This window comes from Phalacrocorax carbo, chromosome 1 (genome assembly GCF_963921805.1).
Source record: "Phalacrocorax carbo chromosome 1, bPhaCar2.1, whole genome shotgun sequence".
In the NCBI taxonomy this organism is placed as follows: domain Eukaryota; kingdom Metazoa; phylum Chordata; class Aves; order Suliformes; family Phalacrocoracidae; genus Phalacrocorax; species Phalacrocorax carbo.
In genome coordinates this window covers 147680617-147702816 of record NC_087513.1, presented here as the reverse complement: position 1 = coordinate 147702816, position 22200 = coordinate 147680617, and the positions used below count along the sequence as shown (strand labels likewise).

Below are 22200 nucleotides of genomic sequence, written 5' to 3'. Positions count from 1 at the left end.
TTTGTGCTTTACGTAACTTGCGGCTATTGCAGAAAGCCTGGTAACTACTGCTTTGCTCAGGCACTTTATCTAATTACAGCTAGTAAATCAGAAAACTATTTCCCAAAAATGCGATCCCATTTTCTTTTTCAAAACACCAAATACTTTACATCACAAGCATCTCTCTACGAAAGGCAACATTTCAAACATTGAATATATATAGGATTTAATGATGTCAGAGTTGCCTCTTCTGTGCAAGCCAGACCATAGTCACCTCTAAAAAGAGAGCCATTTTTTTTTACTTTCTCTGAGAAAGCAATATAGAAAAGGACAATTTTCATCTATTACCACAGTTCTAGAGTAACCTTCCAGGGCAGACTCCTGTGTCTGTCCTCTTACCTGCTAATCTTTATTTTCTTGCCAATTTTTATGACCTTTTACCATTTACCCCTGGTTTGCATGTTCTACCTCTCCTCGTATCTCTGTAAAGAATGCAGATGGCAATGGAGAAACAGAAGTGCTCATAGCAGGAAGAAAATATGGATATGGAACTAGACATGGTGTCCATTTGGAGGGACCCCCTCACCCAAAGAGTCTCTCCAGACTCGGTGCAGACACTGAAGGTGGACACACAGGACAGGGCACACAGACAACTATAATTCACAAACCTTCTACACTTCCAGGCCCTTATATGGTACTACGCTATAGTACTGATACATTATACAATAGTCCCAACTCTTCTAAACATTTATGTTCAAATTATCAATAGATAAAAAGACTTGATACCGCATTGTGTGTGGTAGAAAGTGGTCAACCAGGAAGGCTTAAAAAATGCAGACACAGACTATGCTTTCACAGTTAGTACCATGTTGTAGCATGAACAAGAAAGACAAGAATCTCGAAGACTGGTGTCCTACAATAGCCTTCTCCTCGCTGATGCCATCTGCATCCTCCTCTGGGAAGCTACATGTTCCAATCGCTTCTTTAGATTTGGCTTTGTTTAAATTGTTCTATAGTACAAATGAGACATTTACTGCTTGTGGAGAGCAGGTCTAACAACACTCTTGCTTTTTATTGCATTTTTTCTTCTTACTAAGTTTGATTTTTGACACTTGCTGCTGTTTAACTGCAGCAAAAACGGAAGTCACAGATTTGGAGAGGTGCAAATAAAGTTTTATTAAGTGCAAAAGTGGAACAAAAAAATGCAATATAAATGACTGAAATGACCCATTACCTCAAACCAACTATCACATGAATTCACTTATAAATTGACATATACATGATCAGGCAAATCAACCCAACTACAGTCTATAAAAGTCATATTAGCAGCTCCTTTTCTTTAGGGACCGGTAAACAGAAAGCAGACATTTCCAAGCCCTGACTGAAGTCAGTAATTCAGGATATAAGAGCAGTAAGAACAACATCTGGTGTTAACATGAAGATGCATATCCTTAATTTCCCTTGTCTCCCTTTACCACAGCATGGGCAGTGACGATCAGCTATAGAGATTTAATGACTGCGTCACGACACCGTCCTGTGCAAAAATACTTGCCCTTTTACAGATATAGAGTAGCTCATTGTACTACATCTGAGTGCCTGCTTTGCTGGCATTCAAAAAACTTTGGAGATAATGCCATTTAGCTTTCAACTTTCCTGGTGTATAGTCCTCTGGTATTCTGTAAAACCTCAGTGCGGTCAAACTCTGTACGGTCTCACAGTCTTCAGGGTACAGCTTCACGAGGTATAGCAGGTATATGCAGTCACATAATCTCTCCAAGCTGAGGGCAGGGGGCATTCATGGCAAATTCAGTCTCAATTTGTAGTAGCTGATTCTTACAGAGTGTAGGCTCAGTCCAGAGCTCTTAAGCCATGTGCGCTATCCATATGCACATGTGTTGTTTAACCCATTTGACACTTTATGTTGTTAGGCAATACATTGACCACAGCATATGAAAAATTATGTGGCTGAGGAGCAAGTTTAACACCTCAGTTACATATCAGTGAAGTCACTAACTTTTCTGTCAGCTGTTTGGCTGTGCCCAGTATGTCTGATGGCATTTCTGAAGTAGGGGCAATCATTAGTCCTGCAGGAGAATGTTAGAACTGATCTGTGATTACAAATCACAGGGGACATTGGTAGAGAAGAACTGGTAGAGAGAAAGACTTGGATATATAAAGACACACATATCTACAGAGCAGAAATCTTCTTCAGTAAAAGCTTAAGCCAGGGAATGGCTTTCGCCTAAAGATCACATTTCAATAGCTCTTTAGTTGCCTAACAGAAAGAGGGAGACCTCTTGGAGCTGATCTGAAGGACACCACAGATGTATGCCTTATTCCTTTGTTCCTTTTCATCTGCATGTTAACCTGGCAACTGTTGTCTCCATTTTGTAAATCCACATTTAGCCTTTACTTTTACCTGAACATCTGTCAGAAACTGAGCTTGATTACAAGGTATTTGACAAACAAGGTATTTCATTCTCATGAATCTTGAGACATTGCCATGTCACCTAGCACTCCAGTTGTGTTCTCAAGTACACTGAGAAGGTAACGGAGCTCCTCCACTATAGCTGCATGAATTAAGTGTCAGTGTCAAAGAGTTGTCTCCAGAGCTAGCATTAGTTGAATGCATGACAACAATGAGAGTGGCCTGAGCCTTGATGGTGTCCTAACAAACTGGAGAAGATCTTCCAAAATGATTCTCCATTGATTTCTCCCCATTAGTACTAGGAGGAAATACAGTTCTATTTTATCCAGAAATTTATGTCAGTCAGGAATCCTCTGCCAAGCAGCTAATAATAAGGGAGGATTACCACGGTTTTGAATGGTATTACTAAGTCTGTTTAAAAAAATAATACTAAGTACAAATGTTCTAAAGGGTTAGGAGTATATGTACATACCGAAGATCTCATTTTCACATAAATCCCCTACATCCCTCAGCTGAAGGCAGTTCAAGGTATAATGTAGATATATCAGTGTCTACAAACAAATTACTAGTATCTCTATCCCATCCTCCTCTTCCCCCCACCAAAACGAGCATTTACAGTACTCTCAGTGAAAGAGGACAGAAACAGTCTTTATATTCCTCCAAATCACTCCCACTTGGCTTGTCTAGACCATGTACACGTCAGTAGTGAATACTGTTAGCCCAACCAAATCTTCCTTATTTTTTCTACGCTCCCTTTTTTCTATTTTCACTTGATTTTTCTGATCAACGTTGCCCAGAGCCTGCATGCCAAGCTCTCTAGGGCAGGAGCCATTTGGGTCTACTCCCAAGCAGGATCCTTAGGAAATATCACAATACAAAACCAAGAGCATCTAAATACTAATACTTTGCAAATACTGATATATTTATTGAGGGGCCTCAGAAAGTATGCAAGTATAACTAATATCATTCTACTTTATTGGAAAATGTGATCATTCTACTTTACTGGAAAATGTGAAATCAAAATGTTTTGCACTGTGCTTCATGCCATGTGTTATGCCCAAAGCGGCATCAAATTTCTGCTCCTTGTCCAGATCACTGAGGAAGCTCTCTCTGGGATAGCATTTAGCATTGGGGTCAACATCGTCCTAGCCACTGCTACAGTTTGTATATTCTTCTCAGATCTCAGACTTGGCCTTTTATGAAGACTATCTTCCCAAAGTAAGTGTGCAGTTTGTGTTTTCTATTAGTTAGCAAAATGCGCAGTTTTCTGCAGCATCTTCTGTCTCCAGAATTGTTACACGACTGCATTAAAGTCACAGCCCTCAGTCTGTGGTTGAGCACCTTCTGAGCCTAGGTTAAGATTATTATAGTGCCCTTCGGTGTTTATCTTGGTAGGTTTGGCTGGCATCAGGTACCGAAGGTTCTTCCAAAATCTGGAATTCATAGGAAGAGATTTATCCTTTTTCCATTTCACAACCCTCTTTGATGGTAAAAGAGACAGTGATTCTGGCAAGAAATTGTAGTCACTTATAGGCATATATTCAATTAATATGATCTTAGTTTTCCTTTCAACTAGGGCTTTATGCAGTCCACTCTCAAGTTCATATATGGCTCTGTCAGAAATGTAGTTCTGGCTCAGTATAATGATTAATCTTCGACTTTTGTCAATGAATGAATGGATATCATCAACAACCGCTGCAAATTAAAGATAAATGTGTTATTAAGCTAAATAGGCACTGAATCAACTTACCCTTTAACAATCACACATGTACCAAAAATGTTCCCCTTATAAAGTGACAGAATGTAAGCAACCCATCCCTAAGAAGAGATTAATATGCATTACAGATTAAGAGTCTGTGAAAATGAACTCAGGTATGGCCAAAGCTTGTTCTCTGGAGCAGACAAAACCTACGTACAATCTCCAGCTACCCGAGACAGCTGTCTGTCAGTAGTCACATGCATAGAAGGTGACAGCAAAATTTATTTTTCCTCCAACCAGACATCTCTTTGCTCCTTCATAATAGGTACCATTGGAGTGATTCCACAGAAAGTCACCAACAGCAACCTCCCTCCAAATATTCAGTAACTCTCAGGTTACTCCTTCCTTTACATGACCAAATACCCAAATCTATGGCCAGTAACAGAAGGTTGAGAAGACTAGCATATGATGACAGAATGAGTTCCAACTATGTTTTAGATCCCTGACTTTTGTCATGACAAGTGATAAATTAAATCAAATGGTGATACCCTTTCAAACAGCCATGCACCAAATTGAATTCTCATGCATGAAATCCTGTGCTTGCTTCAGCACCATGGGACAACAAGGTCTACAGAAACCAGAGATCTAGACAGCATGCCTTGTAAGGAAGGCAAAGCAAACTGCAGGAGTAACCTAAAGAGAAAACTGAGAGGAGGCGGCAGCTGACAAGGGTATTACAACACACCAAAGGTAAACAGAAGGAAGTATCTGTTTTCCACATTCACAATGGATCAGATCAGCGAAAAGGAAATAAGCTAAAACTATTGAAAGAATCAGATTGAACACTTTAGAAAGCTTTTTTTTAATACTTAAGGAGAGAGAATAACTGACAACTAGTAACAAAAAAAATGGCTTGGGAGAGTTGTGGCACCTCTCAGGTTAGAAAAGTATGTCAGGAATGGATACGAGAAAACCCTGCCTTGTGAAGGAGGGCAACTGACCTTACTGCTCTGTGTTTTTAACAACGAAATCCTATTCCTCAACTAGATCTTTGGACTAAATGGAATCCCCCGGTATCTTTTTTTTTTTAAGCATGTGCAAAAGGCCATCTATCCCTATGCCATTTAGAGAAACAAAATTCCGTGTTCTCACTTCCATTTTGTTACGGCATCCATTACATTCACAAAATGGTTTCAACCACCATGCCAAAGATGCAGCAAACACACAAGTTACCCAAGAATAACTAGTACCAGAGACTCTGTGCAGCAGTAAATGCAAGTTCATTCATAGATGCCTGCTCTCAGCAAAAGCAGAGCAAGAGCACTATTACTGTGAAACATCTGACATTGACATCTTCTGTGTTGTCACCTTAACTTTCTCCATGCTAGCTTTTTCATCTGTTCATCTTGGTTCTGTGTAATTAAAAATGTGTGTGTGTGTAAGTGTATACAAATTCATAAATATATCTATAAAATATGTAAAGTGTGTGCAGGCAAACTCTGCATGCACATAGTGTAGATTAAATGAAACATGTAGCATTTCAATATACAACACATTTGACAGAATTCCTTCTAATTACAGGCTTTTACCGCTGCGTGAAAATGATCTGCCTATTTAATGACAAGAATATTCAATAGACTTACCTCCTCCAGGGGATACATCCCTCTCAAATATACATAACTTGTACCCAAAGTTTTCTTCTAATATCATGGGTAATATCTTCAAGGCAAATTCTCTCTCTTCTTCAGTATGAGAAATGCAGTCTTTCAGGTAAGACACAAAAGCATCATATTCTTTTCCATCTGGAAAGGAGTCACCAGTTGTTGTCTTGTTAGCAACCATCAGAAATACAGTATCTGATCCACCATTCTGGCTTTCAAAGTTATTGTCTCAGTAGCAAAGCATCTAGAAACTCCTGCTCTTTCCTTTGACACCCTGAACAGTCTTCAAACAAAAAAAATCCTGAATCAATTTAAATTTGATACAAAAGATTCTGATTACATTTGGCAAATATTTGAAGATAACATATCCTTTCCACATTTTTAAAAAAAAAAAACCAGATTAATTTAACCAGTTAATATCACATTCGTGATGATCAAGAAAATGAAGGGAAGCAAAAAATGTGCCTGTAACATTATAAGAACACTAAGTGACATTGCAGATTTCCATATTTATTTTACTCTTTGTCTAAGACCATCAAGTAGCTCTGTAGAATGGGTACTGGCAAAAGAGAATAAACCAATTTATTATTTTAATTATAGGAGTATACCATGTCTGCTCATGCTTTGGGCAGTAGTATACAAACACTGAGTCCAAGACCAATTCAGAGGCCAGGTCTACCACACTGAGCAACACTGAACATTTCCACAGAACTACCTGGATTGATACAGCAGTGCACACAGCTTTGCATCGTAAACTGTACTTCTTTGCTTTCCTTTCCGGATACTTTATTACATAAGAGAGAGCACAAACTAAAGTCTATGAAACCCTACACATGCAAGAGCTCTAGGAGTAGGAAATCCATTGCTTAGCATCAGACAATCAGTTCCTCCAGGGGGCCTAGTCCAGGTTCTCGGAGTAAGCCAGTGTACGCAGCGATAGCTAACATCAACAGCCAGATATATAACACTGGCAGTAATAAGTTACATCCACCCATTTCTGAGCAGTCTCCAACCACTGCAGTTTATTCAAGCTATATTCACGCTGATTTAGAGATGAAGGAGGGCTAAGAAAATCAGGTACATATATACAGAAAGCTTCTTCAACACAATTTTCAGAAAAATTATACCCAGAATTGGGCAATTGTCAGGCTTGCTCCTTAAGTCAAGGTCACAGCAATGCTGCCTGGTAAGATACTGGAAGCGTGCTCTCCTGCTGTCCTTAAGTGCATTTAGTAACAAACCTATAAACACTGCAATGGCCTCTAGAGTCAAGGAAGCATTTTAACCTTCACCTCACTGAAGGGCATCGGTGAGGTGAAAACAGATTTCTGTCAGTCTGCCTGTTTGACCACTCCAGAGTGCTCATCCTCTTTACAGATAGGTAATTGTAAACCTCTCCACTTTCACCAACTTTTGTGATGAAGAATGCAGCAGATCAGAGCACATCTGAACAGCATCTAACCGTGTTCCTTCCACTACCTGCTCCAGTGGCAGCTTCTTCACTGTGTTTATCTGCTGTTACTGCCCTAGGTGTATAACAAACTCACTTCAGCACCTGACCGTCAAGTTCTCTTTTACATATTCTTTGCTGTTTCTACTCACGAAACTCCTGGATTTATTTTGTCTCTTCCTTAAAGATGATTGTTTTATAGAACCTACCAGAAACTACTTCTTAATCAGTACACTTATTTCAATGTCAGCATTAGCCAAGTCATACCTCCAGCAGTGTCGTCTCTTCTACATACATTCCTGTAAAATAGAACTAAGTCGACTTTAAACATCACACAGACAAACACCACAGCTACAGCAACACATGGAAAGAGTATGGCAAGGACCATTCCAGTTGTAAATATGTGCACAGGCAGATCTCGGGCATTCCCTGTAAAACAGAAACCCAGGAAATTATAGCCTTAACGAGAGTATTAGATGACAAGATTACTGTATTCAATACTGATGGCTTCTTAAAATCACCCCAAAAAATCACAACACTGATGTGAATCCTTTCCTGCTAATACTTCAAGCACATATGCATGCCATTTGTCCTGCAATGGAGAAGAACTTCAGAATGTGTGTTACTTAAAAAACTGGAGAAATAATCTTCATTCACACACCCTCCACACACATAAATGAACTGTATGTGGGATCAAGACTGACACTACAGATCCTCATAGATGTACAGCATCCCAAACTGGTAGGCACACATTTTTAGCACAAGTTTTCTTTAGGTTCTTTATTACTTCCTGTTCTTCTCTACCTTTCACCCCTCTCTCAGTCCATCCATGACAGTCCTTAATGTCCCCTTTGATCTCTTTACCCAATATCTTTTTTTTTCCTTCCATCTCTAGTCTCTTTTATGCTTTTTTTTTCTTACTTATTATTCTTTTATCTTTCTCTTTTTAGTTCCAAATACAGACTTTTAACCCTTAAATCTTTATGAAGTCTTTCTGAAGGCACTATCAAGTCATACTCATTGTAGTCTGTAATTCATTTGGTTTATTATATGCATCACCTCTTGACTAGTCTATTTTCACATATTTCCTCCCAGTAAAGCTTGGAAAGGTCTGACAGAGATGGAAAACAAGAAGGGTATGCCCATTTGCCATGAATCTCCAGGCTGCCTGGACCATAAATGCGAAGTACTACTATATGGTAGAGGTCAGCTTCGCAAAGCTAGGAGGATAGAGTCCCTGACAAGACAGAAAATGTCAACCAGAACATTTCAGGCATTATCAGGAATATAAAAGATTGAACTTTCCAGGGGAAAGGAAAAAAAAAAAACCTAAACCAGAAAAACCACCAACCTAAAAAAACACCAAACCACAAACCCAACCAAAACCTCAGATTTTAATTTTAAAAAGAGCTGCTTAATAAACAAAGTGATCCAAACAGCAGACCCTGGACTGCACCAAGCTTTGGGTAGTTAACCCCTGTGATCCCACCAATCTGAGGAGTAGGAGAGCACAGGGAACACTCTGTCATGGGATCTAACAAAGTGCCGCCCAGGGATCTGTCAGCCAGAGCATAGCTCAGCCTCCCCAGCTGTGACCACAGCAGCAGCAGTTGAACTTGGGAGCCCTTACACAGCTGCTCTAGCAAATGTAGCAGCAGCCCCTCCTGCCCCGATCTCAGAGCAGGAGGAATCACCCAGGGGCGCTGTTAGGTCCAGCACTAGATAGAGGAGGGCCTTCATATGCACAGAGACATATCTGGAGAGATGTTCTGAAATCAGTATCTTGCCCTCAGGATTGAGAAGGCTGGCACAGTTATGTATGAGGAGCATGATTCATAGATTATACCGTACCTTTCTTCAATTTCACTATTTTTATTTGAGTTCTTTCATCAGCTTGCAACATGCAGGTGAAATTATGCTGCATGTCCTTGTCCGTTACTTTTTTAATCCGTAGTAGCCTTGTGACATAGAACTTGTTTCCCATCCTGCAATAAGGAATGGTGTTAGCAACACTATCTGTCCAGAAACCTACACCCAGCTGAGAGGCAGATTTTGAGAAAAAAGTTCTAAAATAACTTCAAACATTTTACTGAATTTGCAGTCCACAAAGTACAGGACATTATCACATACAAACAAAAGTGCAGTATTTTCAGGAAACCTACTGTAATTTTTTGAACTCTTCTTCACAGATTGAAGGTTCATTCTCGGGGATACCTGAGCATTTTTCTGGAAACATTTGATTAATTAACCAGTAGATGCTGGCATCTTCTCGCATATAATAACCCAAGAAACCTGTGCAATTGAGTATCGCTTCTTTACCTAAACAAAGCATAACATAAGAACGTCTAGTCAGAAGCAGCATTCATACTCACAGTGGGGTAAAATGTCAGCTTTCCAGGCAATGTATCCCAGGAGCTGTGTGTCCCTTTCTGGACTGACAATGTTCAATGTGTGTTCTACCTCTTGCATCCTGCTGCAGAGTGACAGTCATCCACTGCTTTCTCTCAGATAAACTCTGTCACAGCCAGAAGGGTTTATACAGGCCAGAGCATTTCAGGCTTTAGAGAACTAAAGGGAGTTGGACTCGATGATCCTTTTGGGTACCTTCAAACTCAAGATATTCTATGATTCTATGAACTAAACTGTTCATAAACTGTTCTCTGCTGCAGGCAGAGAACAGGAGAGGACAACCTATCACCAGTGCCCCACAGCCAGGTAGAAGCAAGTAACTGGTATGGGGAATTACAACCAATTGATTATAACAGCTAAAGTACACACTATTACTCAAAAAAAACCCAAAACCTGTTAGAGCCCCTGCTGAAGTCTCACAGAGAAATTCTCATCCCAACTCCACACCTGAAAATCACCATAATCCTGACTGTGTGAGTAAGTCACCTAACCAGCCAGCTACTTTGCACCATTTCAGAGCACTAACTGGAAGTGACAGGAACCACCCCTTAGAGTACAGTTAATTATAAGGAAGACCAAAAGTAAAAAGACAACTGTACACTTGGGAAAATAAAGGCAGAAGGCTGCAGCTTTGCAGCGTGAGATTTGATGATTTGCAACGCATTTTATTTTAAACATTGTAATGGGAAGCTTGACCTAAGGATATCTGCAACTTTACAACACCATTTCTAGGCTATGCCAGCATCATTTCCAGCATCCAGAATGCTCTTTATTAAGCCACAAAAGCTGCATGTTAGTTCTTGTTCAGGCCATTGTGCACAAATGCTTTCCAGTAAGCAAGGCCTTCCCCCACATTCTCTAAGGACACACACTACAAGCTGCCTTCCTGAGATTTATCACAGTGGACACTTCCAGTGGAACAGCTTAAGAACCTTCAATTCGGACCTCAGAAATCCAAATCACAGTTGCACAGTTTGAACCATAGACCTAAACTTCTAATATCATCTACCTTGCAACTCTAGCCTTTTCAACATATACAACAGCTATTTTCGGGGAAATATTATAGAACGCCATCTAAGCAATGACAGGTTTGAAAGGCCATCCAAAATTCCCTTCACTCTCTACCATTCCCTCTGTCTCATCACTCCCCAGGTAGTTCAATGACCTTATCAAATTATGTTATCATGGCAGATCAGAGATGGAAGACAGATGATTCATAAACATTTAATGCTTAACGCTGCTACCTTCTGAGGGTTGGGACAAGCACAGTAAGAGGAAGAACTGTGCAGGACGGGTGTACTGGGAGGTTGGGAGACACGAGGCATCACAGGATTGGGGTAACACCATCGGAAAAAGGACCTACCAATTGGTATTTGCAGAAAGTAAGGAAAATTAGCATCTGAGTTCCTGGCTGAGAAAATGAGATGCACATATGAGCAACAGAGGAGGTAAATGTGATTTCTGAGACTTGGAAAGGAAGGACTGGATAACCAGATGGGAGAAGCCCTCAGGCACAGGAAAGGAAAAAGACAGGTAAATTTCTGTTTTTAAAAATTAATTACAGCCTCAGTCACAAAATCCTGGATCCTGTCCAACACCATATGAAGCCTGCAGACCATGTTATCTAACCTACGCCCAGCTAAAAACACAGTCAAGGGTTTGGCTTTTGAGAAGCTAACCATGTCTTTGCGGCAGTGACAGATCTGCATGCCCTCATTGCCAGGACAGTTAGCCCTCACACTTCTCATTTTCCTGCGGAATAACATCCTCAACTGCATCAAGTACTAAGGGGATTACTCATTATTGCTGTTCGCTGAACAAACTGGACACCTTTCACACATCACTCCGTGGGGTTTGCTGTCTACAATAGACAGCCACAGAGAGCAGGTTTATCATTACCACCACTTTCGCTTGCTGGTCACAACAGCAGCCTCAGCTTCTGCCTCTGTAAAAGGGTAAATTTAGTGTACTTGTATATCTACATCAATCATGGAATACACTAGGCAAAACATAACCAGAGGTGAAGATGGATCAGATCCAGGAGGGTGCACAGACAATTCTTAGTTTGATTACACTTAACCACACCATCACCATAAAGAGGTCAGAAGAAAAGCATATATACACAGTAGCTACTACAAAGATTCTTGGACTAATTTGATACCTATTTCTGTTTCAATTTCTTCATTGCGTCCAACTATCTCCAAAGTTACAGCCTCTGGTGCATCTGAAATAGAAAGAAGTACTGCTATTGAAGTAACAGCTTCTTAAATTATACCACAGTAAAAATTACACATTTGCTTTATTTCTAAAAATAATCACATAGAACCCATTTAATTCAAAGAACAATACCTGGACTCTGGAATTACTGAGTAGTTTAAAACACAGTATCTCCTGTTGAATTTTTTTTCTCATGCATATGTATACACTGCACAATTTACAGTGGTTGGACAGGTGATTCCCCAAAACTCTAGCTAAATTTGTATGACTTACTGACAGCAGCTAATTTTGAAAAAAAATAAAACTGCAGGGAAAACATACTAAATAAATTTTCCAAAACTGGTAATATGTCATATAAAGTTCTCTGCTGCTTTTTTATTTTTGAAATTATTGCAAAATAGTTCAGACTACCAGATTTGATCACCCTTCTATGTATTTATCAAATGAGAGCTGTAATTAAAAATCCCCATAGTGAGGAGAACAAAAAAAAGCATGCTTCAAAATTTCAGAAAGCTTTCTTACCTTCTTCTACTACCAGATTAATTGTATTTGTGCTCTGGTATATCTTTCCTTCATGACTGATTAAAATTTTACAGGTATATATCCCAGAGTGCTGTACTGTTAAGGTTTTAAAATCCAGTTCCCGCTCTGTTTCATTTTCATATTTCTTACAGTCCTGCATCAATAAAGACAGAAAACACTACTCTAACAAATATACATTCAAAACCGTAAAGAAGTGAAAAATTATTTTAGAAACGAAGTGTCACCATCACTCTTTCACTATCTTAATAACATTTATCTGACCCAAAAGGGGTGGGGGACCCAATTTTCATAGTCACTTAAATGCATAATTTGAACATTTAACCCATCAGAAGTGGAAAGCACTGCAATTACAAGTAAGCATCCGAGTATAAAAATACTGTCTCGGGAATTTAAATGCACTCATCTATTTTTTTCATAATGATGGCTTTGGTCTGTAGGTGTCACCTGCTTGTGGCCAAAAGTTGTCTAGACTTAGGAGGAGTTTTCAGGTTAAAGCAAAATGCCTCAGCTATAGGGAAAGTGACCATCTCAGAGGGTGACAAGAGTTGGCCTCACATTTGTTCACCCTCCCTATCACCCAAAACAAACTTTGTTTGTTTGGGGTTTTTTTAATTCATAGCACACCACAAGTGAAATGTCCTGTGAAAACTCAGCTATATTTGGTTCTGGTCTGTGTTACTTTAGATCAAGAGGGGAAATGTTCACTGCTGGAAATTGGCCAGGAAATGGACATTTCCTAGATGCATATGCTTACTACCAGGATTTTATACAAAAGCCATGTGTGACCATCTCTGTTTTATCCATCCCAGCTTCGCGCCTCCTAGGAAGGCGTTAAAAATTTTCACCCAATCAAGTGCCAAAGGATATTTAGGCACAAGAATGGCTGCTTCATCTGTCTCACACAGTATTAGGCATTAACATATTAGGCACCAGTATACTCAGCTTAGCCATGAGAGCGGTCACTCTGCAGTACGGTCCTTTACTGAGGAAAACATCCACCTATGGCCCTATCCATCAATGGTCCTATCCTCCCAGGCCCTGAAGGACAAGGAAGCAGGGCTGTGGCTCAATCTGCTAGGCAGAATCCAGATGCCTGTACTTAAGCTGCCAAAATGCTTTCCTGAAATGGATTCAACATGGAGTGAACGGGGTCTGTTACTCTAACCAGGACACCTGAGAGGAATAAGGAGCACTGATCAAGGTGATGCATAGGGGACAGATGGAAGAAATCTATTCAGGGTGCTTCATCCAACAGTTGAGCACAACACCCAACAGTTACAGGTGCTTACACAACTATCATGTACGATCTGACAAAAGCTGGTAGAGACAACACCGATGATTTGCCTAAAATGAACAGAACTGGATCTGTTTCACATTTTGTAGAAAGTGTTCAGAAATAGGAAAACTGAAAAGTTTGCAATTACTTTGCAAGCATATGGCAACTGTAAAACCTATCTTGGCACCTCAGTTAGTGTCAGGATAATAATCTGTATCAGCAAAGTAGGAACTGGCTAAACCAGCTGCTGGCCCAATCAGCAGAGATGCGCATCAGATCTTTTACCATTCCAAACCACCAGTTTATTAATAAATTCTGATTACAGTTACAATTTTCTAACAATTCTGAGAGCAGAGAAAAACTTTCTTTTGTATATATATCTAAAGGTTTTTTCCTAGTAACCTGAGAAATTAAAGCTTTACAAGGTTTGTAGATGCTTCTAAAAATTTGGTTGTAATTAACTTTTTCCTGTAATCAGATGTTTTGTTTGTGTAGCCAATGACTGGAGTGACACTGTTTCAGTAATTACCTTGTACCATGTTATGCTGTCATTTTCGTTGACAGACAAATCACTGCATTTCAGTGAATGACCAGTTCCAGCAGTTTTAATTTCTGTAGTTAAATGATTTTTGTTGAAACAGCTGCTTTTATTTCTTTCAAGTACATTCAAGGTCCACTTTTGAATTGTGAAATTTTGTTTTCCATTGCTATGAAAAAAAAATAAGCAAAATCAGTTTTAGGAATTTTTTAAAGGAATGTAGCTTAGTGAGTTACACAACAAAATACAAATAAATTCTATAATACATCTGTTAGGTAAAAAGTACATCTACAGTGACCTAATTATTTATATTCTCCTTTATTACATTTTCCACCCCCAAATACGTGTTATTTCCCATAACAAAAGAGGTTATCTAAACCAAATCATCTATCAAAAAACACTTGACAATACAATTATATCAATAAAATTTGACAATATATGCTATATCAACCAGAACAAGGATGCAACAATCTGTGGCATCACGTATAGTTACAAGTGAGCATAAAAGAGTTCTAGGACCTCGAATCAGCTAGTGGTTTTGCAGGTTTAATCTCCTATGCGTTGCTAAGGTTTAAAGCAGTAACTGAAAAATATATTTGTAAAATATGCCCAAAATAAGATTGGTGACTCTGTTATTGTTCATAAAGCAACATTATTTATTATTTGATACTGTGCAGATAGTCACTGATATGTTTGAAATATTTCTAAACTATGCAAATCTCATAAATTACACAACCACTTATGGATTCAAGCATGTCTGCGGAACAAGGCATTTTGGAATGGATTCACCTCTTTGTCTTTCAGTCTGCACTGACCAAAGATCTACAGTAGCTGGCCACCTTAGGTTGACTGGAAGAGCCAGGAACTACTGCTCCTGAAGCAGAGTCATCACGTCCCATGCAGTATCTATAGAAGATCAGGCGAATATGCTCCAAAAATGCCTTGTTTGAGTATCTAGGAGCTGACCATTGTCATTCAGATATCTACTATGTTCCATCCACATATTCCTCTAAAGAATCAGATTATAGCTGTGAGTTATTTCATTGCTGGATATGTCCAGATACATGACTACCAAGGTAAAAGAAGCTGGAGGACTTCTGGCTCAACTTTGGCAAAGCTTGCCTAACTTTTGCAAAGTTAGGGCTTAAGAGAAAGTCGTATGCTGCTGTAAGTTAATGAGTGGGATTTCACAATTAGTGCATAAAGATCTCATTTTTTACTGAACAAGTAGGGTCTGACGAAGCAAAAGCAGCAATCACAGACCACTTCCCTCCAGCGTCAGTCATATCTTCACAAATACTTTTGAATCTTTCTGTCTCCAAGAAAAAAAGAATCATTCCTAGGAGAACTGAAACTAGTCAAGAATCATTTTGATGAGAAGGGCTAAGGGGACAAGGCAGTTTGAATGGAGAAGCAAGCCTGACGAGTGTATCAGCTTAAACATCATTCTTGACTGACAAGCCTTTTACTGTTACAAGACTCAGAAGAACTACTAGGACACCATTTATATGATGAATTTAGACCAAGTTTTGGTCTGTTCTTCCCTTTTTAACCTCCCCAAACAGATGTATTTATGTATTTTGCTCACCTTCTTTGCATTGTAGCCCTTTTTCAGCTTACACATTCTCCTTGTTCTCCTTACTCACCTGAGACATTCATTAGTCATAATTGCAATTGACTATCTAAATGAAAATATAGCTGACTGAGAAACCAAACCACTAACTATGGTGTCATAAACAGGAAAAACCTTATCAAAACTTTCCCATCAGAGATGTACTCGCATGGGTATTCATGGTGGGTGGAGTCCTTCTCACTTATTCTTCGACATTACATTTACACATTTAAATCAGAGCCACTAATCATAGTGAGCAGTGGGACCACAGTCAATAGTCACCTTTTGAGAGTGCAGTTTACCTGACCTATTTTATATGTTTGGTTTATGAAAAGATAATCTGTGCCCCAGAAAGGCCTCTGTCTCTACCTGACAGTAAAGGTTCCTAAGTGTAGGTGCAGCCGTAAACATTAGTTCCAATTAATTCCACCAAGTCTGTGTGTTTCTTTAGGTGTTACACTAGTATATAAATTGCTGGAGAGGCAATTACTAATGTAGCCATAAAATACATAAGATTTTACTATCTAAATTCAGCAGATGGAAGAAAAGGATCAATAAAGCCACAGGTTCTACTCAGCACCGTCACTCCACAGAGACTTTCTTCTGTGATCATATTTGGAGAAATCACTTCAACAAATAAGAGGATTTCACCTGAAGTGGATCAAGATATTCTACCTGATGATCCAAAAACTGGCAAGGAGCAGCTCCCTGGAAGGTGACAAAACCATACCTATGCAAACTAAGATGAATTTGGCTTACATAATTTCTAGTTGTCTGCCATATACATGACTTTCAAAAAAAAAAAAATGCATTAAGTTGTATTGTTTGAACTGCTAATGTCTGAGCTGTTATATTTCTATCCTGGTTTTCACTTGCTGAGATTCTTTAGCAATAATTTGTGGGGATCAAAGCCATTTCTGGCTTAACAGCCTTTCACTCCCCCTGCCAAACTCACCAAGAAGAAACAACAGGGAAGTGAAAGCACTTGGAGAATATAAACCAAATTTACTGGATACATAGCCAACCCTTACCAATTTCACTGCAACAAGCCAGTGTTATCTCAATATTTCAATCTACTGCAAGAAACTGTCACTCTGCCTTCCAAACCAAATTATTAACTCTAAAGGTGTGTGTGCCCGCTGCTTTCAACTGTTCTAAACACACTGAAAAAGTGAGCCGCATTACGATCTTAACATGTATCATGTATTTATCATGGATCCCTTTATTTCCATTTTTTCAGCAACCTGTAAGTTCCCTCAGTTTAAAGTTACCAATGCAGAGCAACCAGATGACCTGCTTTTTTCTATTTTCATTTTTTCTTTGATAACCACAAGATATAGGCTGTGAAAAAACACACAGATTGGAAATCCTGCCAAAGATGTGTGACATAGTTTTTCTGCTTACCACTTCCACTACAAGTACATATGAAACCCTTTATTTTCAAGAAATGTTGCTGAAGACGGAGACACTCAGGCTTACAGGTGATGTCTATTAATTCCTGAATTTATATCCTAAGCCTACTGTACTAACAAACACACCAACACACACATACACACACTCTAGCTATTTACGCTTTGTCTCAGCAGCACACTCCTGCTTTAACTGGAAAATCTCTGATTCTTTTTTAAGTCAAGAATAAGTGGATACTACATCATAAACACACTGTTACATCATATGCACCTCTCACTTCTTGCATAGTCAGTTTTAACATATCAGGAAAAAAATCCCTAAATTTAATTAGTTTGCAAGATCTGTCAACATGTGTTGTCTTACTTTTCTCAAACTTCTGCACTTTGTTCAATAAAACTGCCTAAATAGTTATAAGCACTCTAAAAATCACTTCCCATATAGCTTATAAAATCTTACCTCTAAATAGTTGAAATTAAAAAAAAAATAGAAATAGAAATAACTTAGAATATCTGCTTTCAAAACCAAAACTTTAACTTATTATAAATGCTCTGAAATGAAACTAATTCCATTCTAATTGTTATTCTTATTAAATCTTAAACCAATCCCGTAGCCCACAGTAGCCCACAATTATTCCCTATCAATGGAGACTACTAAAAGTCCTCTGTCTCTGTAGAACACTTTTTGCAAATAGTCTTCTGTATTTGCTGAAATGTAACTGCTTTAATATGCTTGCCAATACTGAGAACGGTCATATAAACTAAACCCAAGATCCCATTAAAATCCCATGAAAAAAATCCCCTTCTGTACATTGTTCCAGTGGTGAGAACTGTAAAGAGCTCCCATGTGAGGACTGCAAGATTCTGGCATGTGCCTTCATTGCGATTCTAACAGAAAAATGAGTATCTGTATAGACCTAACAGAAATAACTTTTGGAATGAAAAAAGAAAAGTTGTTTCAGCATGATCAAAATATATTATTTTAATTAAGAAACTTCTTGTTTCCCCAAAATAAAATTGCATTCTGTCAAAACTGAGTTTTAAAATGTATTTGCATAATGTAGTCCTATAAAATAAAACAGAAAAGCAGAAAATCCAAACTCTTAATTCCAAATGAATGCTTTGATGTAATCAAAACCTTTCTTCTGAGTTTCTTGCTTAAGAAAATCAGAAAATCAAGATGTTTCACAAAGTATTCAGTGTTTTTGTGTTTTCTAACAAATTCTTATTTTAACAAACTTTATCCTAACAGTTTTACTTCAGGTCTTTTCCTTTCATCTCCTCCTTCTATACCTAAGGCCGTTTCCCTCAGTTTTGAAGTTTACATTTTTTCCATATTCATTTTACAGTGTTCTTGCAATTTACAGCGAATTTACTGTCATTACTCCAAGTCCTTAAAACAATCACAAAACCTCAAGGATGGTGAATTAAGGTTATCACAGCTTTCCTCTTTTTTGTCCTTAATTTTAGACTTCTTATGACCACCTCCTTAGGTAGCCCAGCGATTCAGGTATGCTCTCCACCTATCCTTCCCCATGCCAAAATAAGTCAGACCATGCATTTTATACCACTGGTTAGGTGCTGGCAGTATAGCGAGTTGTTAGATTGAATAGATTTTTAGCACTATAATTAGTCAAGTGACCATACAGATGACTGATCGAGGCCATCAATAAAGCCAAAATTTAAAGTCAAATTCAGACTTGGTAGAAGTACAGGTCCATAAAAACAGACAAGCCTATGTCAGGTATTATCTAATGTTAACCCCTACACACCAAAACTGAGCAGCTGGCTTCACCTGTGCTACTTCAGAACAATGTCCATGCTCAGTAATATACTACCTTTGCACAACCTTGCTCAATAAAGTAGCCAAACTACCATGCTCATCGCCCCGAACTACAGTTCTCTTAAGATTGGGTTCAACATACATGTGTGAAATTTTTCTCAAGCTTTACCTACTATTTGAATAAAGAGTGCCCTACAATTAAAAACAAACCACATAAACCCCAAAGAAATATTCTACCAGCAGACTTGTCATTTATAATATTTAGGATTTCAGATACCATGCTTTTTAAAATAATATCAGTAAGATGATAATAATAATGATACATGGAAAAATAAAACATGACGTTTTCAGCTTCCAAGTTAACAATTGAAGTCCAGCTTAAAACTGTAAACTATCAAACTTGTGTCTTTGATGCTACTAGAGAAATGTGGAGAGCATTCTTCAGTATTCGCAGTCCCATAACCTTTACAAACCAGGCAAGAACCTTAAAAATATTACCTGGAGAACAGCACAAATCATTACAGGCAATCTGCTTATAATTAATTACTGCTTCAACTGTAAATGCTGAATTTTGGTGCAAGCTAGTCATAAGAACTCCATGCAGCAAACATTTGACTTAGTCCTTTAGTCTTTCATGGTGGTCTAATGAAGATCACCACCAAACAATTGAGGCCCACCCTTATATCTCCTTTTGACTCATGACATTCTACAGCGGTAAGAAACCAAATCCAATTATTTCATTTTTTCTTTGAATGGCTCCAAGCATGCAGAGGTTTGCACAGAAACCAGAGTTCAGCTATGCCACTCTTTGTTTATTACTTTAGTCTGGTGGAGAAGACAAGCAAATGTTTCCTTTTACTTGGCAGTGGGTAGAAGGTTTGCCTATCACTCATTTTGCTTAGGTAATTAATCACAAACCAGCAGAAATGCTACCTGCCTTATCAAAAAGTTCACAGAACCTTTAAAAGGCTGCACCTGCCTATAGCTATTTGTAAAAATTACAGGTCTGTCTGGATGGTTATTGTGAAATGATGTGGTAAATGACACCACAGTTAATGTAGTTCCTTGCACCTCCTTTGTACGGATGCCACTATCAATAAAAAGCAAGACAAAGAAATTAGCTTCTTCAGAGACAAGTGCAAAGGCAGGATGTTCACCCACCGGCTTGTGTACCCACCTGTGAGTGACAGAGTAATTCCCAGAGTCACTGAGTTCAGCTGGCCAAAACTCCAGAAAATTCATTTGGGAAACAATTCTATGCGTTGCCTTTATCAGTTGCTGCTTCCCAGCATTTTCTTTGTACCAGTTTATTGTGTATGCTTCTTCCTGAAAATGTTCTTGCACTGACTCAAGATAACAAAGGAAAAAATATTCCCCTTCTAGCACGTCAATGGAGGCACGAAGAGGACACAACTTCTCTTCAGAGAAAGAGGAAAAAAGATACATTAGGAAGCCAAGTACTTCTTTCAGAAAACTACATTAGCTTGACTTTAAAGTGATTTGCTGTGCCACTAGTGATTTATAGTGTCTTGCACAGTGTTTTGGCAGTATGTACTTATTCCAGCAATATTTGTTGCAGTCTAAGAACTAGGTTTTACAAGTCTTTATTCTACCTCACCCAAGGAAAACCAGAAGGCAAAAGAGGACAACAGGGTCCAACAGTGTCAGAATCAAATGGGCACAAATGGCAGAATCTGGCCTTACTCTACAGTAAAGCAAATGGAAGGGGAAAGGAGAAATTCTTACATAAGGTTTGACTTGACAGATATGGCTAATCCTCAGAACTGGTCAACTGCCATAAAACCAGAGATCTTATGAATTAACATTTGCATGTTCTTACCTTCTTAATTAAAACTAAATCATTAGTGGCTAGATTTTTTAAAACTTCAGATATATTTAGAAAAGTTGCCTTGCAATGAGATTATGTGTGTAAAATTTAATCTCAAAGTCTGCTTTTCCGATCAAATTTCCCAAATGTACCTTTGCTTACAGAAGTCATAAAACATACAGAAAAGGGACTGTGGTCTCGCATTAATAATCAAGAATAAAATAAGCCTTTGGTCTCTATTTGGCCTGAGGTTCTCTGAGATTATTGCCGTTTAGCAACTATTGTGACCACAGTTCTGAATGGCACAAAAAGAAGCACTCATTCTGGCTCTTCATACAGCTATGCTCCAATCAACAGCATCAGGTGTCTCCAGGTACTCTTTTTACTTCATAATTTTGGTATTTTGGACCAAAGTTCCCAAGTTCGAAGCTGGGCTGAAACTGCCAAAACGTTTAAGACTTTGTTCTTAGCTGCAAAACAGAAAACTTTCCCCACTCTAAGCAACTGTCAGGAAGATGACACATATTCAGCAAAGATTTTGAAGGTTCTACTGTTGAAATGAGGATTTATACTTACCAGTGGCAGATTCAATGATTAACACGAAAAAAAAAATCATCAGAGTCATTTTCTTGAGTTACTTCTCACTACTTCTCCAGAAAAAATGAAACTGTTCTTGCTGTACTGAAACCCAAAGAAAAACAGATTCACAATTCATCACAACTGTGGTGAAACGGATTCCTTTGAGCATGCGAAGAGTGCAACCCTCATCTAGTACTTCAGAGGGCTTTCCAAATGGAAAGTTACATCTTTTTATCATAACAGCTTTTATCATACATCAGGTAATGTTAATAAAACATACATATAAAACATCTATCAGCTTTTTCTTGGCAAGTTTATTTTAAATTCAGAAAGCGCTGCAGGGCTTCCTTCCTCCATTTCCTTGTTCACTAGACGTATTTCACATTTCTGATTAAACTGACAATCTTATAGAAGCACTCAAACCTACATCCCAAGCCAGCAGATGCCTACCACGGGACAGGACAGTGGTTTTTCCTCCACAAAGAGCATAAACTTTGCAAGACTGGACCTTACAGAAAACAGCTAGTAGAAACTTCCCTTGTCTTCAATGAGAACAGCACAATGTTGATCAGTCGGGCATCTTGGTGGCTAATTTTGAGCCTGTTGGAAAACAATGAGATTACAATTTTGTCTATGGAACTGATAAGCACCAGCTGAGAGTGCTAACATTTCCCGACTGAAAGGAGATGAAGAAGCTCACATTCAGTTGCTTTATATGCAGTCAACTGTGCATTTCAAAGACAAATGGAAAACACCACTAAATAATACCAGTGTGGAGTACCTTCTCCGAGA

At 38.6% G+C, this 22200-nt stretch overlaps 1 protein-coding gene across 1 annotated transcript; it reads right to left on the bottom strand.

Annotated features, from left to right (window-relative positions):
- Nucleotides 1–1136: 1136 nt before the first annotated feature.
- IL18R1 (interleukin 18 receptor 1) lies at nucleotides 1137–21562 on the bottom strand. Its single transcript, XM_009509785.2, has 10 exons — nucleotides 21406–21562; nucleotides 20179–20419; nucleotides 14192–14369; nucleotides 12366–12519; nucleotides 11788–11850; nucleotides 9380–9536; nucleotides 9069–9202; nucleotides 7485–7646; nucleotides 5750–5908; nucleotides 1137–4102 (listed from the first exon to the last, which is right to left on the bottom strand). The coding sequence occupies exons 1-10, from the start codon at nucleotides 21452–21454 to the stop codon at nucleotides 3702–3704; spliced, it is 1698 nt and encodes a 565-aa protein (XP_009508080.1). The 5' UTR covers nucleotides 21455–21562; the 3' UTR covers nucleotides 1137–3701.
- Nucleotides 21563–22200: the final 638 nt, after the last annotated feature.